At 42.2% G+C, this 19,254-nt stretch overlaps 1 protein-coding gene across 1 annotated transcript in view; it reads left to right on the plus strand.

Moving 5' to 3' along the window:
- Positions 1-19,254, plus strand: part of LOC118796614 (glutamate receptor ionotropic, kainate 5-like) — a 42,032-nt gene that overhangs the window by 4,006 nt on the left and 18,772 nt on the right. The window contains exon 2 of the mRNA XM_036555604.1: positions 18,998-19,156. Within this exon, the coding sequence (XP_036411497.1) occupies positions 19,048-19,156 (109 nt within the window). The 5' untranslated portion in view covers positions 18,998-19,047. The remainder of the gene's footprint in view (positions 1-18,997; positions 19,157-19,254) is intronic.

Genomic DNA, 19,254 nt, shown 5'->3' on the forward strand with positions numbered 1-19,254 from the left:
TTTTTGTCAGACAGAAGCAGTCAAACTGGCAGGGAAAGTACTGTCCCCTCATACTGTCATCTGTGAATTTTTCATGGGGGATAATTCGGACAAAAGCAGGCCCTCCCTGCTAATCACGAAGATGTCTTAAAATACATTCTTAACAGCATCCGGTGGCGAATGACACGGGCAGGAACAGAGAAAAAGGGGGCTCTGTGTACCCCCAGGCAGTAGAGGTTCCATTATATTGGCTTGTGCGATAGTCTCGCAGTCTCATATTTCAGCCCACACGCGAGTGACATGTAGCTTGGAACCTTGGCAACAGCAAAGCTACAGCACCACAGCTATTGGTAAATACAGAGCACACCACGAGGAGGAGGGGATATTAGCCAAGAAAGAAACGCCTTCGATGAAAAAAAAAAAAGAGAGAAGGTTTTCAGCCAAGGTTGGAAATCTACTGCAGTCTCATGATTCCCACATAAGATGAAGTTCTGTAAATGACTCCATAATTTAGGGCTGTACGACTGCTGAAAGGCCTGTCACCAGTTTTATCTTCAGAAATTTAGAAAAGAGCAAGGTAGTCATGGTTAAGGTGTATGAGGAAAAACGCTTTGTATGACAGAAGCTTATTTAGTACATTGTAGGTAAGGAGTAGAATTTTGTCTCTTCTGTATTTAATGGGGAGTCAGTAGAAGCCACTTGGACAGGTGATATGTGGTCGTTTTTGTTTTAGTAAAAACCCTTGCAGCAGGCTTGTGGATTTATTAAAAAGTGGGCAAAATATAGTGTAGACGACCCAACAATGAAGCATTATGATAATTCAGCCTCGAAGAGGGAGAGTCATGGACTTGTGTTTCCTGGATCTCTGAGAGATAGACAGCATTTTAGATCATTTCTAAGGTGAAAAAGTACATACTGCTGATGTGTTTTTAAAGTGAAATTCCATAAAGAACAGCATCTAAGATCTACTATTAAGATTAAGGTTTCCTTTATTGTCCGTTTTTTGTGGAAATTGTCTCAAAACACAGCAGAATACAATACAAAACAAACCTAACATTACATCACATTTTTAGAGTTAAATCAAAAATATGCCTATTTTAGGGTTCCTTGAGACCTAAGGTGCATAAAATTCCATTTTGTCATAATTCAGTCACTTAGAGTTTCTTCTCAATAACTGTGCTCCGGTCTCATGATTTTATGTGCTTCTTTTTATAAATTCAACAGTAATTTACATGAGTAATATTTAGAAATCTTAAATTTACGATATGATTCATGATGGATGGAGCCCCTTTTTCCTTGTTATCATTTTAATGGTCTTTCTGAGTTACACACTGTAATGCATTGTTAATCTTTTTTTTATTTAGCCAGTCACACTTTCCATTTCTATATCTAGAGCAGCCTGAGTTTCAGTGAAACAACCATAACACACAAATGGATCCAAGTAATGCGCAAAAAAAGGTTCAAAGCTTCACATCTTCAAAGCAGTACATAAATCTGCCCTGTGCTTCCATCAGTCAGGGGACAGTGCTACTGAGAGAATTAAACTGTTCAAATTGCTTGGGCAAAAGGAATAATAATTGGGACGTGATAACACATGAATTATGAATGAATTCATAATAATGACAATTATCCGGCAACATTGATTAATGACTTATTAAAGAGATGCGATTATAATTTCTCTTCGTTTACGTCGCTTATTTAACCTGTGCTCTCCGCCAGATTACAGTTTGGTGAATTATGACGCATGTTGCCCCAGTCTGGATCCTCTTTAAAACATCTCTCATCCACAACATCTCCCAGCTCCAACATCATTTTTTTTTTTTTTTTGCTGTTTTCCTTTAATTTAAACCCCTGACACAGTAGTGAATTATTCATATAGAGTAGACTATACAGAACTGCCAGACTTCGTTGTTCATTCTCTTTTCTATCTGTAAACCTTTTCCCTTATCTCTCCTTTTACATTTCCCTCTTCCATATCTGGAACTTATTTTCTGCCTCCTCTTCTTTTCTTCCTGCTCCATTCTTCTCTCTTCTCCATTTTCCCGATTTGTCCATCTCCACACTGGATGCTTTGATCTTTACTCCACTCCCCTCCTCATTTGCCTTCTCCAGCTGCTGCCTCCAAGGCTCTTTCTTCCTCCCTTTTTCCCCCCGCATTATTGTCTTCCTTTTAAAGGTTCAGTGTCATTAACATTGCTCGGCTGTTCTGCCATCATCTACAGCCTCTTCCTCGACCTCCATCTTCCCTTGCTTCACTCTTTGCTTGCACCCTTTTTTAGGCTGGATTGTCATCTTCCTCTTGAACGATTACATGAAGATTGTAAGGTCTTCTAGGCAAGTCTGGATAGAATCCCGTCTACGACCGTATGAAAACAATAGCTATGTTTTTGGCAGGTGATATTCAGGGTAACGGTCCTCACCCTGGTTATGTTCATATTCCAATAAGCTGTTTTCATGCATCATGAACTACGTCTACTGCTAATATCCCCGAATGCATGGTGATCATTGTAATCTATGACCCAGGATTCCTTGAACAACATAGAATACGCGCAGATGTAAGATGGCAATTCAGAGTAAGGTGTTGTCATGACACAGTAATCTGGCTCCCAGAAGAATATCCCACATGTCTGATACTGGGTTTTTCCGTTTATGGTTGACGGAATAAGGTGTTTACACGCCTCATGCGATAGCTACATGAGAAAGGCATGCCAGTATATGAGACACCGAGTCTGTTTGCTCTCAGAATGTGATATCCTGGGCTGAGGTGAATCCCAAGGGAATCGGAGACATTTGACAGCCGTCCTTCTCGCAATGAGATGGATTTGCACACAGATTCTGTAGCAAATGCATTCTGGGCAGTACTGTAGTCCGTATTCCTCATGGCTTGTGTGGAAAAAGGTATTGCTGTTTGAAGACTACGCCTCTGCGCTTTATTAATTTTGCCCATGCCATTGTTTTACTGCTAAGAATTCTTAAAAAAAAAAAAAAAGTAAGTTTAGTTGCCAGGCAAACAAGGTCATTTCTAAATTTTTACTAATGTAGTCTTTATTGTTTTTATGGTGTTCAATGATAAAAAAGCAACAAGGATATTTGTAATTGTACACTACTGAAATACTTAGAAGTAGTTCCCAACATATAGCGTTGGCTGCAAGGTAGTGGAATGTGAATAGCTTTCAGTGGTCCTGTTTTTCAGCATAATTATTAATTTGTCTTCAGTGAACTTGTTACCCATGGCATTATGTGTTTGAATTTGCAGTGTAATTGCACGGTGAAAACTGGAGTTCAATAACAAAAACTGTGTTACACATCTCCAGGGCAGCAAACAGACAAGCTTTAATTAATGCGGAACAACGGAAATTTGGAACAACGTTCGCACGTTTTGTTTTTGCATCTAATTGTCGCATCAGAAGGGTAAAACTCAGATTCCAGATGTGAAAAGGCTCTAAATGTCTTAGCAGTGGTGGCTATCCAGTTCGCTTCAAGAGGCAGCCATACGGCTAGATTTTCAACACCTACGCGCTGACACTTTTCCATATCTGTAAAGCAATCTGCTGTCGTCAACAGTGAATGTTTTTGCGAAGATGTCACGACAGAGCTTCTTGTTCAATTACTTTAAAAGCTATGAATAGAACTGGAACAGATCGAACCAGAGGGAAACGCTGCCAGGCGATTTACCATCTATGTCTGACAGCCTTGCCGCTGACACGCTTCTTGTGCGGAGATGCAGGCAGGTAAAGGAGAACCTTGGCTGCCAAGCGGACCTGTCTCCTATCGATGAGCCAGCCTAAAACTCAGGTCCTCCCTGCCACGCTCATCAGTGGCAAGGCGAGATGTTTCACCAAGCAGAGGTGAGGCAAAAGACAGCTTTTTTTTGTGAATTATGTACACATCTCTCAGCCTCATGATGCCTTCTGCCACAATAGGCTTTGGAGGCTGCAAGCATTAGACTTGCAAGGAATGATGTAAGCAAGGCACATATTGTTGGCTCATCTGAAGTCAATGGGAACAGACAAACCCAGCTCCCTCTTAACCAGCCACTGTAAAAGGAGACACAATAAACCATCTAGAGTAATTTATGAGGACAACCGTGGTACGTCCTGCTTTTTTAAAACAAAGCAAGACGCCGTTGTAGGGGCAGGGAGAGGACAAAGGCACTTCAAAAAAAAAAAAATGGAAATTTCTGGAGCTGTATAAACTCCTGGGCAAACACGACCCAGAAATTCGAAGATGTCTGCTTGAATCAGAGCTTTGCTCAGCTGTGTGAGAAATAACATTGGATTGTAATCTCTAAACCTACCTCTGTTTAACTGTTATTTTCGAGTGAAATGATTCCAAAAGCTGCTTTCCCTTCGGGTGCCACACAGCTTTGCTGTTCTTTAACACTGTCAGTATTTGTCAGTAATGAAGAACATACTGTATATCTATACCATTGCTACGGATGTCACAGGTGTTTGCGCTTGGCTAATGCTGTTTGTGCGTGGCCTGCGTTTGTGCTGGATCATACACAGTTAATACCGTGCACCGGAGAACGCACAATTTATGCCCGCGGCCAAAAGCAGCCATGACATCATTCTCCATTCCTCAATCATCACTTTATCTCCTCCAGCCGGCCACGGTCGCACAGAGATGCACGGTAGAGCTCCCACTCTAGCGCTCTGGATCCGTGTTAAGCATGTGATTAGTGTCAGCATTGCTAAAACCGCACAGAATTATCCCGAAGTGGTCCTGCGCCCCGGCTTGTAACGGCATCAGTCCGTTTTAGCGGGTGGCAGATGAAAACCTCCGCTTTTCAGTTTGCCGTCTACACCTGAGGTGGAAGCAGGTGTGATTATCACAGAGGCAGTTGGAACGAACACAAAGACACATGCTCTCAGCATAGGCAATACTACTTATCATTAATATTTGGCAACTAAGATATTATAGCGCCCAATTAAGGCTGTTGTTACATATTAAATATTTACATTCCACAGTGGTTTGTGGCACTGAAAAACGACCCCTGCGGAGTTACTGAGAACACCGCTGCCTCCCGCTGAAGTGAATATAAGAAGAATATCAGCTCTTTCTCATACAGCAGCTGTGCGTCTTCTTCTTCAATCTACTCTCACCTATGATACATCAGCCGTATTTATAAATAGAAATGTCAGCGGTGGCGCACATTAATGGCATGGCTCCTCGGGACCCGGTCCAGCTCAATGTTACCGAGTAAAGGGTGGGGGCATGCACACATGATGAAGTGAATCAGAGAGACTCAAACTGTGTTTTCATCATCCAAATGCTGATCGTCTCCTATCTTGGCTTTTCCTGCATAATTTCATTTTCAGAAAATGGTCCGGTCCGGATGCCAAATGCTGACACAGTGATTAATCATCCCTGTGATTGTGACATAGTCCCCGCATTCCGCATAATCATCGACTGTGGATTCTAGAAGCAAACGGTTATGATGAGAGACAGTGTGAATGAGATAAAATGGCCAGTGTGGTAGTCTCTTGCTGTTGGTTTCCAGGCTGTTGGGAGATGGACCGCTAACATTTTATTTAATTCAATATGTAAATGTGTAGGGAGTCACATTCTGTTTGATAAGAGCTTACATCAATATTTTATGCATGATATAAGCATGATAGAAATAAATGTTGCACTAGTATACGCAGGCTGAGACAAGGGGAATGACATGCTGTATGTGGCAATACAGGGGTTTATTGTCATCTGGAATGTTTAGGAAGGAGACTCACTATTATTTTAAAACAAGACGGTAAACTGGCAGAGAGAGGTAGAGACTAATGGTAAATATAGCAATGCACACTGTCAGTTCAGCGCTATGGTATCATTCCTCCAATGGTAAATGAACTCTTTCCCCTGGTTTTCTCGTTCACTGGCTAGCATCCAGTCGGCATCAGAAACTAAAAAAAATAAATGGGGGGCACGATTTACCAACCATTTTTCAGGTTTGTCGTTTTACCTCCCTGTGCCATGGCTAACAGAATTAGCTGCGTGCAACTCTCGCCGTCTGAACCTGTCACGGTTGACAGTGGTGTTGACAGGAGGGTTCGCATTCTCTGTCAGACCTGGATCTCCTGCATCCCAACGGCATCGCCGCAATGGTGGGCCGTGTCCACGAGGCCCCTTTGAAGGGAATTGAATTGAACTGAGAGCGCTTTGGAGTGACAGGTGTCGCTGCGTTCCCACATGAGAGTGGCGTAACCGCGTGAGAGGGAAACAACACCTCTCCCCGAGTTTCCTCCACCTCGCTGTGACACCCAGTAGAATGCGGGGTTCAGAACCTGTCGTTCCGTCACTGTGTGCTCAGTATAAATCGCTGAACGTGAAAAGATAGAAAAGTACGCTTCACTGAACGTAACTCTGAAAATATCTCAACAGAGGAATGGTTGCTCTGGGAAGCATGCGATTTTATGCATGCGCTTGGTGCTCTGGGACTGTTAACCAGTTATTATTATTATTGTGATTATTATTGATGTTTAGCAGACGCTCTTATCCAGAGCGATTTACAGAGGTTAAAATTTTTTACATGTAACTCATTTATACAGTTGGACATTTACTGGGACAATTCTCGGTTAAGTACCTTGCCCAAGCGTACAACATCAGTTCCCCAATGGGGAATTGAACTGGCAACCTTTTTGTTATGAGTTCTGCTCCTTACTGCTATGCTACACTGCTGCCTCGTGACAAATACAACACGATTCATTTGTTTGGAGGTAAAAATATTGACTGTTGAATTTTTCACAAACATTCTGAAAGGAAATGAAGTCCAGAGCATCAAAAAACTGCCATAAACTTCAAAGTATGGACTTCACCTCCTACCCAGCCCCTGCAAAAAGTATTGTTTGCCTTTTGAAAACAGCCAAGAATGGAAAAACACCAGAGGGTTCTGAGGCCTGTGGAGTGTGCTGTTAAACTGTGTGTGTGTTTATGTGGCAGCAGATAAGAAGTTATTGTCAAGGAATGATCGGTAAAAAGCCTTGAGCTGGGAGGGCCTGGAGTGAATAAAAGTGAGCAGCAAGTGATATCTTATTATAGCCCTTAAATCTAATTTTACCAGTAACACTCCCTGATTGACATGCTCTGTAATTATGGTAAAGAGCAAACCAAACACCCAAGCAGACAACATCAGATGTACTCCCAGGAGAGTATTTTTCTGTCAGAGAGTGTAAAATATGTCAGTAAATTTTCCAGTTATGCACTTAAGATAAAAAATTGGAATAATTCAGATTTTTTTTAACACAGAAAACAAATAGATCAGTAAGAATTTCTGGGGGAAACTGGGTCACTCCTTGAAGTGGTGTTCTTGGCCCTGTAGAGGGAAGTTTTCCCTCTGGATCAAACATATAACCTATAACCAATATTAGAGATGGAAATATTTCATTGCTGGGGTTGTCGTCTTTCAGACACTACTTTCAGGGTCCTTAGAGATCCCTTGGACCTGCACAGACTAGGAGATTCCATGCCATCCTGGCAGATTCCCAAGATTGCCCTCTCATCACTGACTGGTTTTAATTAGCCAAATAAATCCCTCCCTTTCCAGCTCATCTGATGTGTGATGAGTGTTCTGGCTTGAAATGGCTGCTGTGCACCACCTATGGAGCAATGGCGGGCTCTACAAATTGGTTGCGGTTGAGGTGATTCCCCCATCCTTTATCGTAAAACCGCTTTGAGGTCGATTAAAAGTGCACTTTAAATGCCATTCTTCTTCATCATTCTGCATGCAGAAGAATATCAAAGACGCCTGAGAGTTCAAATATTTGAAATAAGATTAACTTAGACTTGCACCAAATACTGGACATTGCATCACAGTTGTGATTCAACAATTCTTCTTGTAAAGAATCATGTCTTCCAAAACTAGCAGTGAGCATATAATTTAGTAAATTTAGTTAAAACTATTCAACAAGTACATTATCAAAGGAAAATAGAATAAAGTGTTTAGATTCCTTTTTATTCACTACAGTGAAAACACAGTAGAAACTCCTCTGCAGTCATTTCAGCTCACACACAGGAGGCTGTATATTTCTTCCCTACATTTAATCAAAGTTGCTCCTCAACTTTGGCTCGCGATTGAATGCACATATTACTTTCTCCTCCACAAACACAGTTCAAATGAAACCAGCAATAGCCAACATAAATGAAAAAGTTTTTAAATTGAAAGAAGGTAACAACTGCGTTTACGTTTAAAGTTAAAGTTAACGACAAATGGTTGGCACGGCATCAAAATGAACTAATAACACTATATTCTAATAATGCCATGAGCTAATAATACCAAGCTAGAAATGCTATGAGATAATAATTCCAAACTAATAATGCCATGAACCAATAATGCCAACATGGCCAACAATTCCTGACCTGAAATTATTTTAATTAGCACTAGTGATGTGATTAAGCCCTTCTAAGAGTATTTATCAGGCTGCTTTGGACAGCGATTGTACTCTTGTCAAGCCCCCTGACCTGCCCGGTGGTGAGTACACGCGGTCAGAAGTGAACCCAGTGCAGTGCTGCACCAGCTGGCAAGTCTTTGCCTGCGGGAAGACCTTGGCAGAACAGAGGTCAAGTAAAGGACTGTCGCAGTCCTCTTCGACTTTCCCCATCTGCCTCTGCTTTTGTTTGCGTTTTCACTTAAAAGGGTCGTTTCTTCTGCCTTCTGTGTGTTGTAAAAATCGACCGAAAGGGAACACGGTTCTAAACTGAAACGGTACATACATGGTATATGTGGTCATCATGGTAATGTTAACACACACGTTGTGGATAAAAAGACCAGTTGAGGTAAGCTGTGAAAGTGTGGATATTAAAAAAAATGACAATGCTTTAAAGTGTAAATGTCTTCACCTACATTTGGGTGCTAACGTGGTGTTTTGACCTCAGTTTTTCTCAGGCAGCCTTGGGGTGGCGTGAGTAAACATCACTTAAAAAGACATGAGCAGCAAATTTCAGTGCGACTGGAAGATAACGGCACAAATAGAGAACATAATCTAACAGAGATAACCCATGCAATGCCACAGAAATAGTGTACACAATGGACATGGCCAAACACATATATGCATAAAAAGCCATTAAGCATCCTGAGTACAATATCCATAATGTACCTGTTACGCATTTTAAATGTAAGATATAAGCTAGAGCTGTGTCAACATTGCATACAGAGCAGAGTAGGTTTTGGAAAAAATGGAAAACACTGAGCCCTGAGAGCTTTACTGAAAACAAGAGACTATTACAGAAAACACGACAACCCATTCTTTCTCACCGCCTCTAGGGCCTACTGTGTGTAGTATACATATCCGTCTTAAGTTCTGTCTGTAACAGTTGTCTGTCAAAGGTTACAGCTCTGCTGTTATACTGTTGTAGTCTTCATAATACAGAGGCCAGGGAGAATTTTTTGTTAAGATCCGTAATGATGTTTTGAATACGATGATGATTCGGCTACATGGATTTACAAGGACATTGTCATAAAAACAGCATTTAAAATGCAACATGCTGTTCCTTTTCTTACAGTTTTGTATAGTAAATATACATATTTAAGAGCAAGGAACCACAGTGGAGAAATCTTTTTTTTCCATAAAAATGTCAATGTCCTCAAAAGCATGAGTCATAAATGGGCATTTGATTTCTATCTCCCTGCAAGAAGGCAGTTTTCGTCTTATGTTATCTACGAGCCTTCAATTTTGAACATGTCCATTTAAATCATTTACATACAAATTATTCTGAGAATTTTAGTAAGAACTGACTATTCTCCTTCTGACTTTATTTCTTTCTATATTGAATGCCTTCATTCAGATTCCATGTACTGTATACTGTAGTTAACTTACAGCTTATGATTTGGAGTCTTGATTCATGCATTTGATTATTAAGAACATGTTTTAAAGAATGAGTAACAACAGTGTAATTTGCAGCCAGGCTTTGTGGAAGTGTTAAATAGCCTGAAGTGGGTTATGAAACCAAGAAATAATTCCAAATTGGCTTGTGTTTGCAGTTATTAAATTAACTGAAGTGCTTTTTAATATGGATATTTTCTGTTGTAGAAGTAAGTAAAGGAACAGAACATTTCATTTTTAAGTAAGTTACCCTTTCAGGTGCTGTAGAGCGGTATGCTTTTAGATCAGCGAGGCCTTGTCAATGAAGCAGAACCATCATTTTATTTTACAAAGGAAGGAATTGGCCTAGGGGTTAAACACAAATCACCCATGGCACTACCTTTAAATCAGCCATGGCGGTATCCGTAATTTGTGGGATAGGTGCCATTATTGAATTCTTTGAAAGGAGAGAAAAAAGTAGTAGTTCTTAGTAGTAGTTTCTGAGAGAAACAGTTTTGTCACTTTTGTGATGAATTCACTGAGTAGTTTGTTTTATGTCCCGTGGGAAAGGTACTGTGGGTATTCCCTCTTGGGGAATATCAGACAGTTACCGCAATGCCTAATATGAGACTGACAGAACTGCTTTTCTCTAAGAGCTTATTAAAGGCTTGAATCACAGCTGAAGGGGATTTCAGAGTAATATGAAGGCTGGCGTACCTTTGGAAGACATGATTGATGAAAATTGTATTTTGAGTGAAATCTAAATGAATCAGTTGGAGGTCTTGGACACCACTGCTTCCTGCAAATTAATCAACATGGTAGTCTGTCTTTAAAATGCCTTCGGAGATTACTGTGTTTAACTAAAACTGTGGGCAACCATCTCTTGTTTTTTTTAACATGATCTGAGATTTAAACCCCATTCGTGAAATAAGGTTAACTGCTACTTTACAAAAAAGGCCTCTTTTGTAGACTTTTTTTGTTCTCCTACAATTACATGCCTCGCTCTTGAAGAAAACCATTCTATGTGTCAAAGTATTGATGGCTTTGGTGACTGTAGAATGAGAACCTTGGAAGCGGTTTGGCTATTTGCACGTATCTCTCCTCCGTCTGTGACAATCTGTGACAGTTTAATGCCCGTAGAATCTAAAGATCATAGAAACGGGACAAAACAAACCTTTAAGAAGTCTTGATGTGTTGTGATGGGAACTGTGCAGAAAAATATCTCATATCCCGGGGGCATTCTCTCCATCAACAGGCCAAAACAGAGAAGAGTCTGTGTGTCTGCGGAGTGCAGTTCACTCAGTGGTGCGGCATGTCTACATGGTTTATGAAGTGAAAGAAGTGAATAAATGTAGTTAATCTCGCCTGCTTTCCCTCGTTTGCGTCAATATAATTAGAAGATGCTGTCATCACAGGTTAATGTAGATAAAACTGGGGCCTCTTTCTCACTGCAAATATTGTGTAAACACCATGAGTTCGGTGAGCAAGACAAGGTGTGAAAAAGGACGCTCAGACACAAGTGACACCTGTGACATCCCCGAGAGACATGTCTGACGTGTTGGATCAGGCAGGGCCCCTGTGAGTCACCTCCATTTCTGCCTGTCTGAAGGCTGCTCAGCCGTCCGCACCAGAGCGAGGTGGCGTTCGCACTGTTAGGAGCGTGTCCGCCGGCGTCTCGCTCAGCTGCGAGGCGGGGTAAGGTCACGCCCGCGGATGGTTTTTAAATGCACCCCAGGCCCCCGTGGCCACTCGAGATGTTAGCGTCAACATTAACGGTCCTTTTTTTGGAGCGGCGCATCTCCGACAGGGAGACAGCGGTCGGGGCCTGGCAGCAAGAATCGACCCCGGTCCAGATGCCCCACCTTTGCTCTCCGTCACAAGCAACTCTGGTTGTGGCAGTGAAGCCGCCCACGCACCTGGGGAGACTGAAACGCCCTGACACGGGCACGCCGTGTGCCACGGATATCAGGCCTTTTCTGCGTCTCGGTCTGAACCATGAGCCTTCCCACATTTTCGCTCCAGCGCCCGCGACAGTGCTTACAGCACTTTGGCACGTACCTGCTCAACGGGCACTCCTGTCCGGGCCGCCTCACGTTTTCCAGGCCTCACGCGTCTCGGTTTCTCATTTGCAATGCCGGACTCTGCCTGGAGAAACTGGAGGAAACTAACATGCTCAAGGGTACAGCAGCAGCGATGTCATTTGCTGTCAGAATTTCAGAATTGAAATAAGTCTGAATAAAAATTTGCTGTCAGCCACGGGACAGGTTTGCAGCTAAAATGGAATTACTTGTATAGGGCTGTCATACAATACCTTCAGGGTGACAGTATTGGCCTTATGCAGAAATTACCATATATTCGCTATTTATCCAAATAGCTGTGGAGAGCTGCTAGTGAGCTGTGGCAGTGATCATAAGGTACTGTATGTATATTTGCCATTATCCCACGAAGAACATGCACGCTGTCCCACTGTTTAAGATCGAAGAAAATGCAGCAGAAAATGACAACCGCCCTTTACTGTGGTTCTGAGAGCAGACCCTGGGGTTTTCTATGCGCAGTAATGAACTGCACGGCCTAAAATGCCCAGCAGGGAGCTTATTGAGGGGTTTTGTCATTTCACCTGGTCACACAGTGATACTCAAGGACCAATCGGTTCGTATAGCAATCATACTGTTGGGAATCAGGTAACCTGGCTGCTTTTCCACGGTGAGAGATGTGCATATCAAACCTCACTGAACATGCTGTCATCTGGAGTCTCCTGTTGTAGGGATGGTTTCAGCCCAGCTGAAAAGTGATTAAAATGGCTAAATTATAGAATTAAGCATATCAGGATTGTATATTTAATTCTCTGTAAAATAAATTTCATACACCGGAAATTAAATGTAGGGGAAAAAATATCCAGTGTCAGTATCAGTGTCAGTATGTCAGTCATTCTGATGTCATATGTCACGTTACGCATGCTGTGCTATATATTGTGAAATATACTGTGAAAATGACATGCATTGTGATATATGTCCTATAGTATGTGTGTAAACTTCCTTCCTGTAGAGGTTATTATTGAGCACTTATCTCAGTTTGCCCTCGAAGGAGGATGCCTGGGACATTAGGAGTAATGGCACTGTAATGTGTGGTCGGTTGTGAACTGCATGCTGAAATACCCTTTTATCTGGAATGTAAATGAGCTGCTTCAGAACAGAGCCATAATTTCCACACCCTCTACCTGCATGTGAAATTATCATACACCCCTTATTTACGTTACGTTTACGTCTTTCCCTATATCAGTGTTAGAGAAGCAAGACCAGCGTATGTATTTGTCTTTATATAAACAATATGCAGCAGATGAGCAAAGCGGCCTCAAAGAAAGTCAATGCAGGTGTTGAAAGGATGAAAAGAAATAGTGCGAATGGAGATGCTTATATGATACGTGCTCTTTCTCTTTCTTTGGCTTTTGTGACATGTGGCATGCGGATGTCAGGATAATTTTTCTTCATCCAATATGCAGTTTCCAGGGAAACAATCAGGAAGTAATCACAGTGAAAGCTTGTTCCAACAATTGCTTTCGGAAAAAAAATATCATCAGAAAAAGCACAGCATCAGTAAAGAAAAAGCCCATTGTACTGACAGGTATTTTCTGAAAATATGCTTTGAAGCATTATTACAAAAGCGTTTTGTTTACAGATATTTTTTTTAAATGCTAGTTTTCATGCTCAGCTGTACTTAGTGGTTCTCACATTGCTTTCAGGAAAACACATTGTCACACACTCTGCCTGTTATGCGGGGCATGATTTTCCCAAATGACATCCAATCATCATTCAAAAGGTTACAAACTGAGATGGACAGTGACAACCAGAGAGTCTAGGTTCTGCATAAGAACTGTAAGAACTATAAAAATAAAGTCAGAATAATTACCTTGAGAGTTTATGGGAGCTGTATGATGATCCTGCCTAGGGCATGAGGTTGGCCAGACGGCCACCAGTTGGAATTTACATTACATTATATTATTGCCATTTAGCAGACGCTCTTATCCAGAGTGACTTACATAGGTTACAATTTTTATGTGATATCTATTTATACAGCATATACTTATATTTTTCTGTGGCTATTCTGGGTTGCAATTCTTGCCCACGGATACAGTGGCAGTGCCCCAGCAGGGAATTGAACCAGCAACCTTTTGGTTACAAGCCCTGCTACGCTGCCACCCCATTGCTACACAACCACCGCATTTGATGAGAGTTTGTGTCGGCAAGTTCGATGGTGGCCTGCAAAGCAAATCACACACAGAGAGCAGCCAGTTTCCAGCACCCTGCAATTAAATATACATCTCTCCCTCTCCCACTCGCTCCCTCTCTTTCTGCTTCCCTCTCCTCCTCTCTCGTTTGATCTCTCCCAATTCTCTCAATTTGCTCCTAACCTCCCATTTCAAGCTTGCCTCTCATTTATATTGTGCTGCTGTGACAGACAAATTACAATGGGCGAATCTGCGCTGGCGAAGAAATAAAGCATAAATCAAATTATCTCTGCCTTGTTGGCCAAAATAATGATCAAGGAAAAAAAAATGTTTAGGTCCACACTCTCGAGTCGTTCCTCAGAACTCTTTATTCTTCATCAAAGAGGAAGTGGTATCAGTGTGACAAAACCACGACGACATGCATCTGAGAACAGCAATAGCCCTGTTCTCAGGATAGAATACACATATTTGCATTAGCGATTCACCGATTGGTGGATCTATTGGGTTAGAATCAGCTTATAAACAATGAAATGACAGTCATGAGCCGAAAATGAGCACAAATACCCTTCATTAGACACAGGCCTCCATGCTATTGCTCCAAAAATCAATTAAATGAGACCCCCCTCCACACACACACACACACACACACACCCCCCCAACACACACACATAGCAGAGACATCCATTACTGTGATTAAATGGGTCATTGTGTAACCACTGTGTCACTTGCGATAAGGGTATTCAAGAACCAAGTAAATAAAAGGACAGCCATGCTGCTGAAATATGCATATATCCAACATTCAAGTCTGATCCAGTGAACTAAATGGAACAAGGTTATGCTAATTCCCTTTCTTAGTGCTTGCAATTCAGTAAAAATCAGGCCGTCCTTTTTGCTATTCATATTATCATATGGTTATTACCATAATGACGCAAACCTTGTGGGATAATGCAAATTTGATTCCTTGGGGCCTGAGTTGGTGGCAATGTATGCTTATTGATCATGGATAACTGATTATGCATACACAAGCATTTCTGTCATTCCCTTCCACATGTACAGTACATGTGTGTATTGTGTAGATGTTAATACATAGTATTCTCATGTTAATGTAAGTTAACTCAATATATAGATGAGTTACAAGTTATCTCAATATATAATTTATATATTTAGATATAATTTCATATATGTAATTGAATGTATAAGCAGTGGAAATGATGTGAAATTTTTATTGTAAATTATGTGAAAAATTAAATATTGTGTGTATGAATTACAATATGTGAAAGTACAATAATGTAGATATTTGGTAATATTCTTTGTATGTTTCAATGACACTTTGATACATTACATTTTGGGTTTCTTATGTTGTCATATATTGACATGCATTGTTTTTTCCACCTGAGGTCATTTTTCTACTTGCCCTCTGACTGAACACAATGAGACATGCATCTATAGTTGCATCGACGTACATTATGATGATGTTTTTTCTTCTCCTCTGTGTCCTTCATCGCTGTTTTTGAAATGATCCCGGTGCCTGGGGTTGACCATTTTTAGCTCTCGTTGTGGGTGACAGAATTATGCAACAGACAAACACCACAGACACCAGCCCCCAGGCCTGCTTCACAACACCACTGCTGGGTCCTGACCCCAATCTCGTATTTACCTTCTCTCTTTCTCTCTGGCGGTTGCCACGGTAGCGAAATCTGAGGGAACGCGAGAGAAAGTGGACAGAGAGGAGGAAAGTGAGCGCAAATGCCAGCTGATTAGCCCTCTGTGCGTGTGTGTGTGTGTGTGTGTTTGCATGTGCGTCTGTGCGCACACGTGTGTGTGTGTGTCCACGTCTCTGATATTGTGTGGAACGCCGATATTACCATGTGCTGCCCGGCTCTGTGTGCCAGTGTATAGTGTCTCTTACAAGGTATTGATCGAAAGCTGTGCTGTGAAGCAAACGTACCTGCTTGACAAATGGGTCGATTGCACTTACAGTGTGTGCAAGTGTTTTTAGCAACTGGGGGTTGTTTTCTCAAGTTTCAGCACCGCTATTTAAAAGAAAATGGCACCCTTCACTTCCATTTCAAATATTAAAAGATTTCTCTGTGTCAGAGAGGCAATTAAAAAAAAAACCTGGGTGATGATTAACGTCCAGCTTTTAAAGTTCAGCTATTAAAAATATTAGATTCACTCCCACAATTTTTTTTATTGCACAATTATATTTTTTAAGTTAATGACAGGTTACAAAACTGATGTCTGTTATCGTAATATTACTCCATCTGGTGCAGCAACATGTGCATTGAACTGCTGTAACCTTTCCCAGTCAGAACAACCCAGTGTGTTAAAGAGCACACTAAACGGCAGTGCAGGTCCTCCCTGTTTTCCAATACTGAGGAGCCTGGAAATAAGAGACAAGAAATCGTTTATCATACTATGATTTTTTTTTTTTCTTCTCAGTAGAAAACGCAGTGTGAGACACAAATGGATGTGGTGTGGCAGACATATTTGACATACGCTGCAAAGAGAGCAGATTGTAATAATTGTCCCTTCTCTTTCTCTCGACACGGTCTGACTCTTTCTCTCTCTCCCTTTGGTCTGTCTCGCCTCTGCCACCCCCTCGTCACTTCCCCTCCCCTGACCCCGTCTGCCACAGCAATGATATCAAGATGTTACTGCCTTGTAAAAACTTAGGGAACAAATCTGCAAAAGCTTTCCCTTTGACAACGAAGTGTGCTGTGGACAGAGTAGAGAGAATTATAACCAAACGCAATGGCATAGTTAGCCAGTGGCCACAATCACCTTATGTTGGCCGGTAACGGATGACGTTTCTCGGTCATTTTTAAACCGCATTGCTTTCTTTTTTTTTTCTCCTCTGTGCACCTGGCCAAAGTGGTGTCAGATTAGCCCTCGCCTGACTGAGCCAATCAGAGACAATTCGGTCCGCGTGTGATGAGGAAATCTCAGCTCATCAGGCCACTCAAATCAATTTGTTAATTACTGCGCCGCTACCGCGCCAGAATAAGTGTCTGCGAGCCAGCGCCTGTGAGTGCATCTCATTGGTCTGCACATGTCGTGCGGGTGGATGCAAGTCAGCTTGTCATATTGTCCGGGTCAAATGAGTGCACAGTTCTTCCTCTTTGTAGTTTTTCGACTGCCCCCACATTGTCTGCCTCCTTGTGTGCGTGTGAGAGTGGGGGGGGGGGTAGACCGAGGGAGGAGGGAGTCCGAGCTTGCCGCCGAGGCGATGTGGTCAAAGGCTGGCACACCATGATGCCTTTTTTGAAGCTTCCTCAACACTGACAGATTCTCCCTGCTAGAGAGTGAGAAAGACTAGCGGGGGCCCGTGTGAGCCCTTCCTTTCTGTGCTTGGAGCGGCCCACTCCAATCCCCCATGAAAGCGCCCGGGCAAAAGCTCTGCCCAGTGTCAGCGCTTGTTTAAAGATGTATAACCTCAGCAAACAATGGTTATTTTGTGGTAACAGTGAATAGAATCATTTTTTTTTCGCGACAGATGACATTAACAGTGCAATACTTTAATCCCGCAACAATCACGGCTGTTACATCCTTGCGTTTTATTATGACGGTGATTCACATTTCCCGTTATTACCCCTGTCAGATTTGCGTCCTGCTTACAAAAGCAAGCAAATCGTCTGCCCCCCGACGAAGACTCCCCCCCTCCCCGCACTCCCCCCGGCTTTTCCTCTTCCTCCTTTCTCTCTGCTCCCCATGCTTCACTCTCCCTCTCTGTCTCAGTGCCTGAGGGTATGAATTGTGCGTACCTCCTTCTCCTTTTTTCCCTCTCCCTACTTCTCTCTTAATAATCCGAATCACAGATTTTACGGTTTTCACCCTCACAATAGTGACGCTGCAGACGATGAGGTGGCTGCCAAGACACAGACGCACAGCCAGACACCTAATCATGGCACACTGGGGGATACACACAAACACACACACACACACACACACACACACACACAGACGCACACTGAAACAAACACACATACACACACACATACACACTCAGACACACACACACGCAGATGCATACACAAATACACACACTTGAGGCACACATGTACACACCTTCTAGACATCCACATGCAGATCCCAACTGTGTATTACCTACAAAATTGAGGTTACTCTGCAGTAGGTACCAGAAGTAATTTCAGTGCATGCCCATGCACACATATACACACACTGGCACACACACAATACTCATACACTCTTATTGTGTGCTCCTTGTGAATTTTGATGTCAAGTCAGCATTTTGCATTATATATCTTGCTGTCTCCTGTGATGCAATTTTCTGGTCCAACAGAGGTTGGAGATATGTATTAATCCCCACCTCCAGGAGCTGTCAGTAACTGTGACAGACAATGAACAGTACACGCTATGTATGTCCTTGACTATAGTTAAAACTAAAGGCATATTCTATGGCCATTATGAGTAATCTGCCCTTCTGCAACAGCCAATCAGTGTACATTGTTCTGGTTCACTGCACCTATGAGTCCACTGTGCTTTTTTCAATTTAATAAGCTGCCAGAAACTGCTATTGTTTGTGACTGAAAAGTATGAGGTTAATGCTTTGTGCAATTATTGTGAAGTATTTACAGTTCAGTATACTTAACAATCACCGCATACAACAATCCCCCACCTAAAATCATGCAATACAATCCCCTTATAATGATTTTGTGTGTTGTCCTTCATTATTCAGAAATGATTCAAATGGCAAAAAATGGCATACAAGTGCAATAATGTTTTTATCTTTGGATAATCTCATAGATAACCTGTTTCCAGACAAAATTAAATGCAAATAGTCTGTCTGAACACCATAACCCACAATAAGATCACTCATATGCTTCTGAGAGAGAGAGAGAGAGAGAGAGAGAGAGAGAGAGAGAGAAAGAAAAAGAGGGGCAGAGTATTAAGTATTAACATCATGGTTTTCGGAGTGATAAAAAGATGTGACGGTAAAATTCTTGTGCCGTGGAGTGTAATGAGTCCTCCCGTCCACTAGGTGGTGGAACAGGCAGCCAGAAGACCGTTCTCCATGAGGAGCAGTAGAAGATGCCGGCTCTGCCAGCGCTGCTGCTGTCGATTCACTCCGTCGTCCTGTTACTGACCATGGCCCCGTCCTCTCACAGCCAGGCCCCCGTGCTGTCCTCTGTCAGAATGGGTGAGTCGCCCAATCCTCACTGCCAGGGGGGCCGAACACAGTGCACTCTCTGCCTCTCTCCATTAATGCAGCGTCAATGCATCAAAATGGGGGGGGGG

The sequence above is a fragment of the Megalops cyprinoides genome, chromosome 21 (genome assembly GCF_013368585.1).
Source record: "Megalops cyprinoides isolate fMegCyp1 chromosome 21, fMegCyp1.pri, whole genome shotgun sequence".
Lineage (NCBI taxonomy): Eukaryota > Metazoa > Chordata > Actinopteri > Elopiformes > Megalopidae > Megalops > Megalops cyprinoides.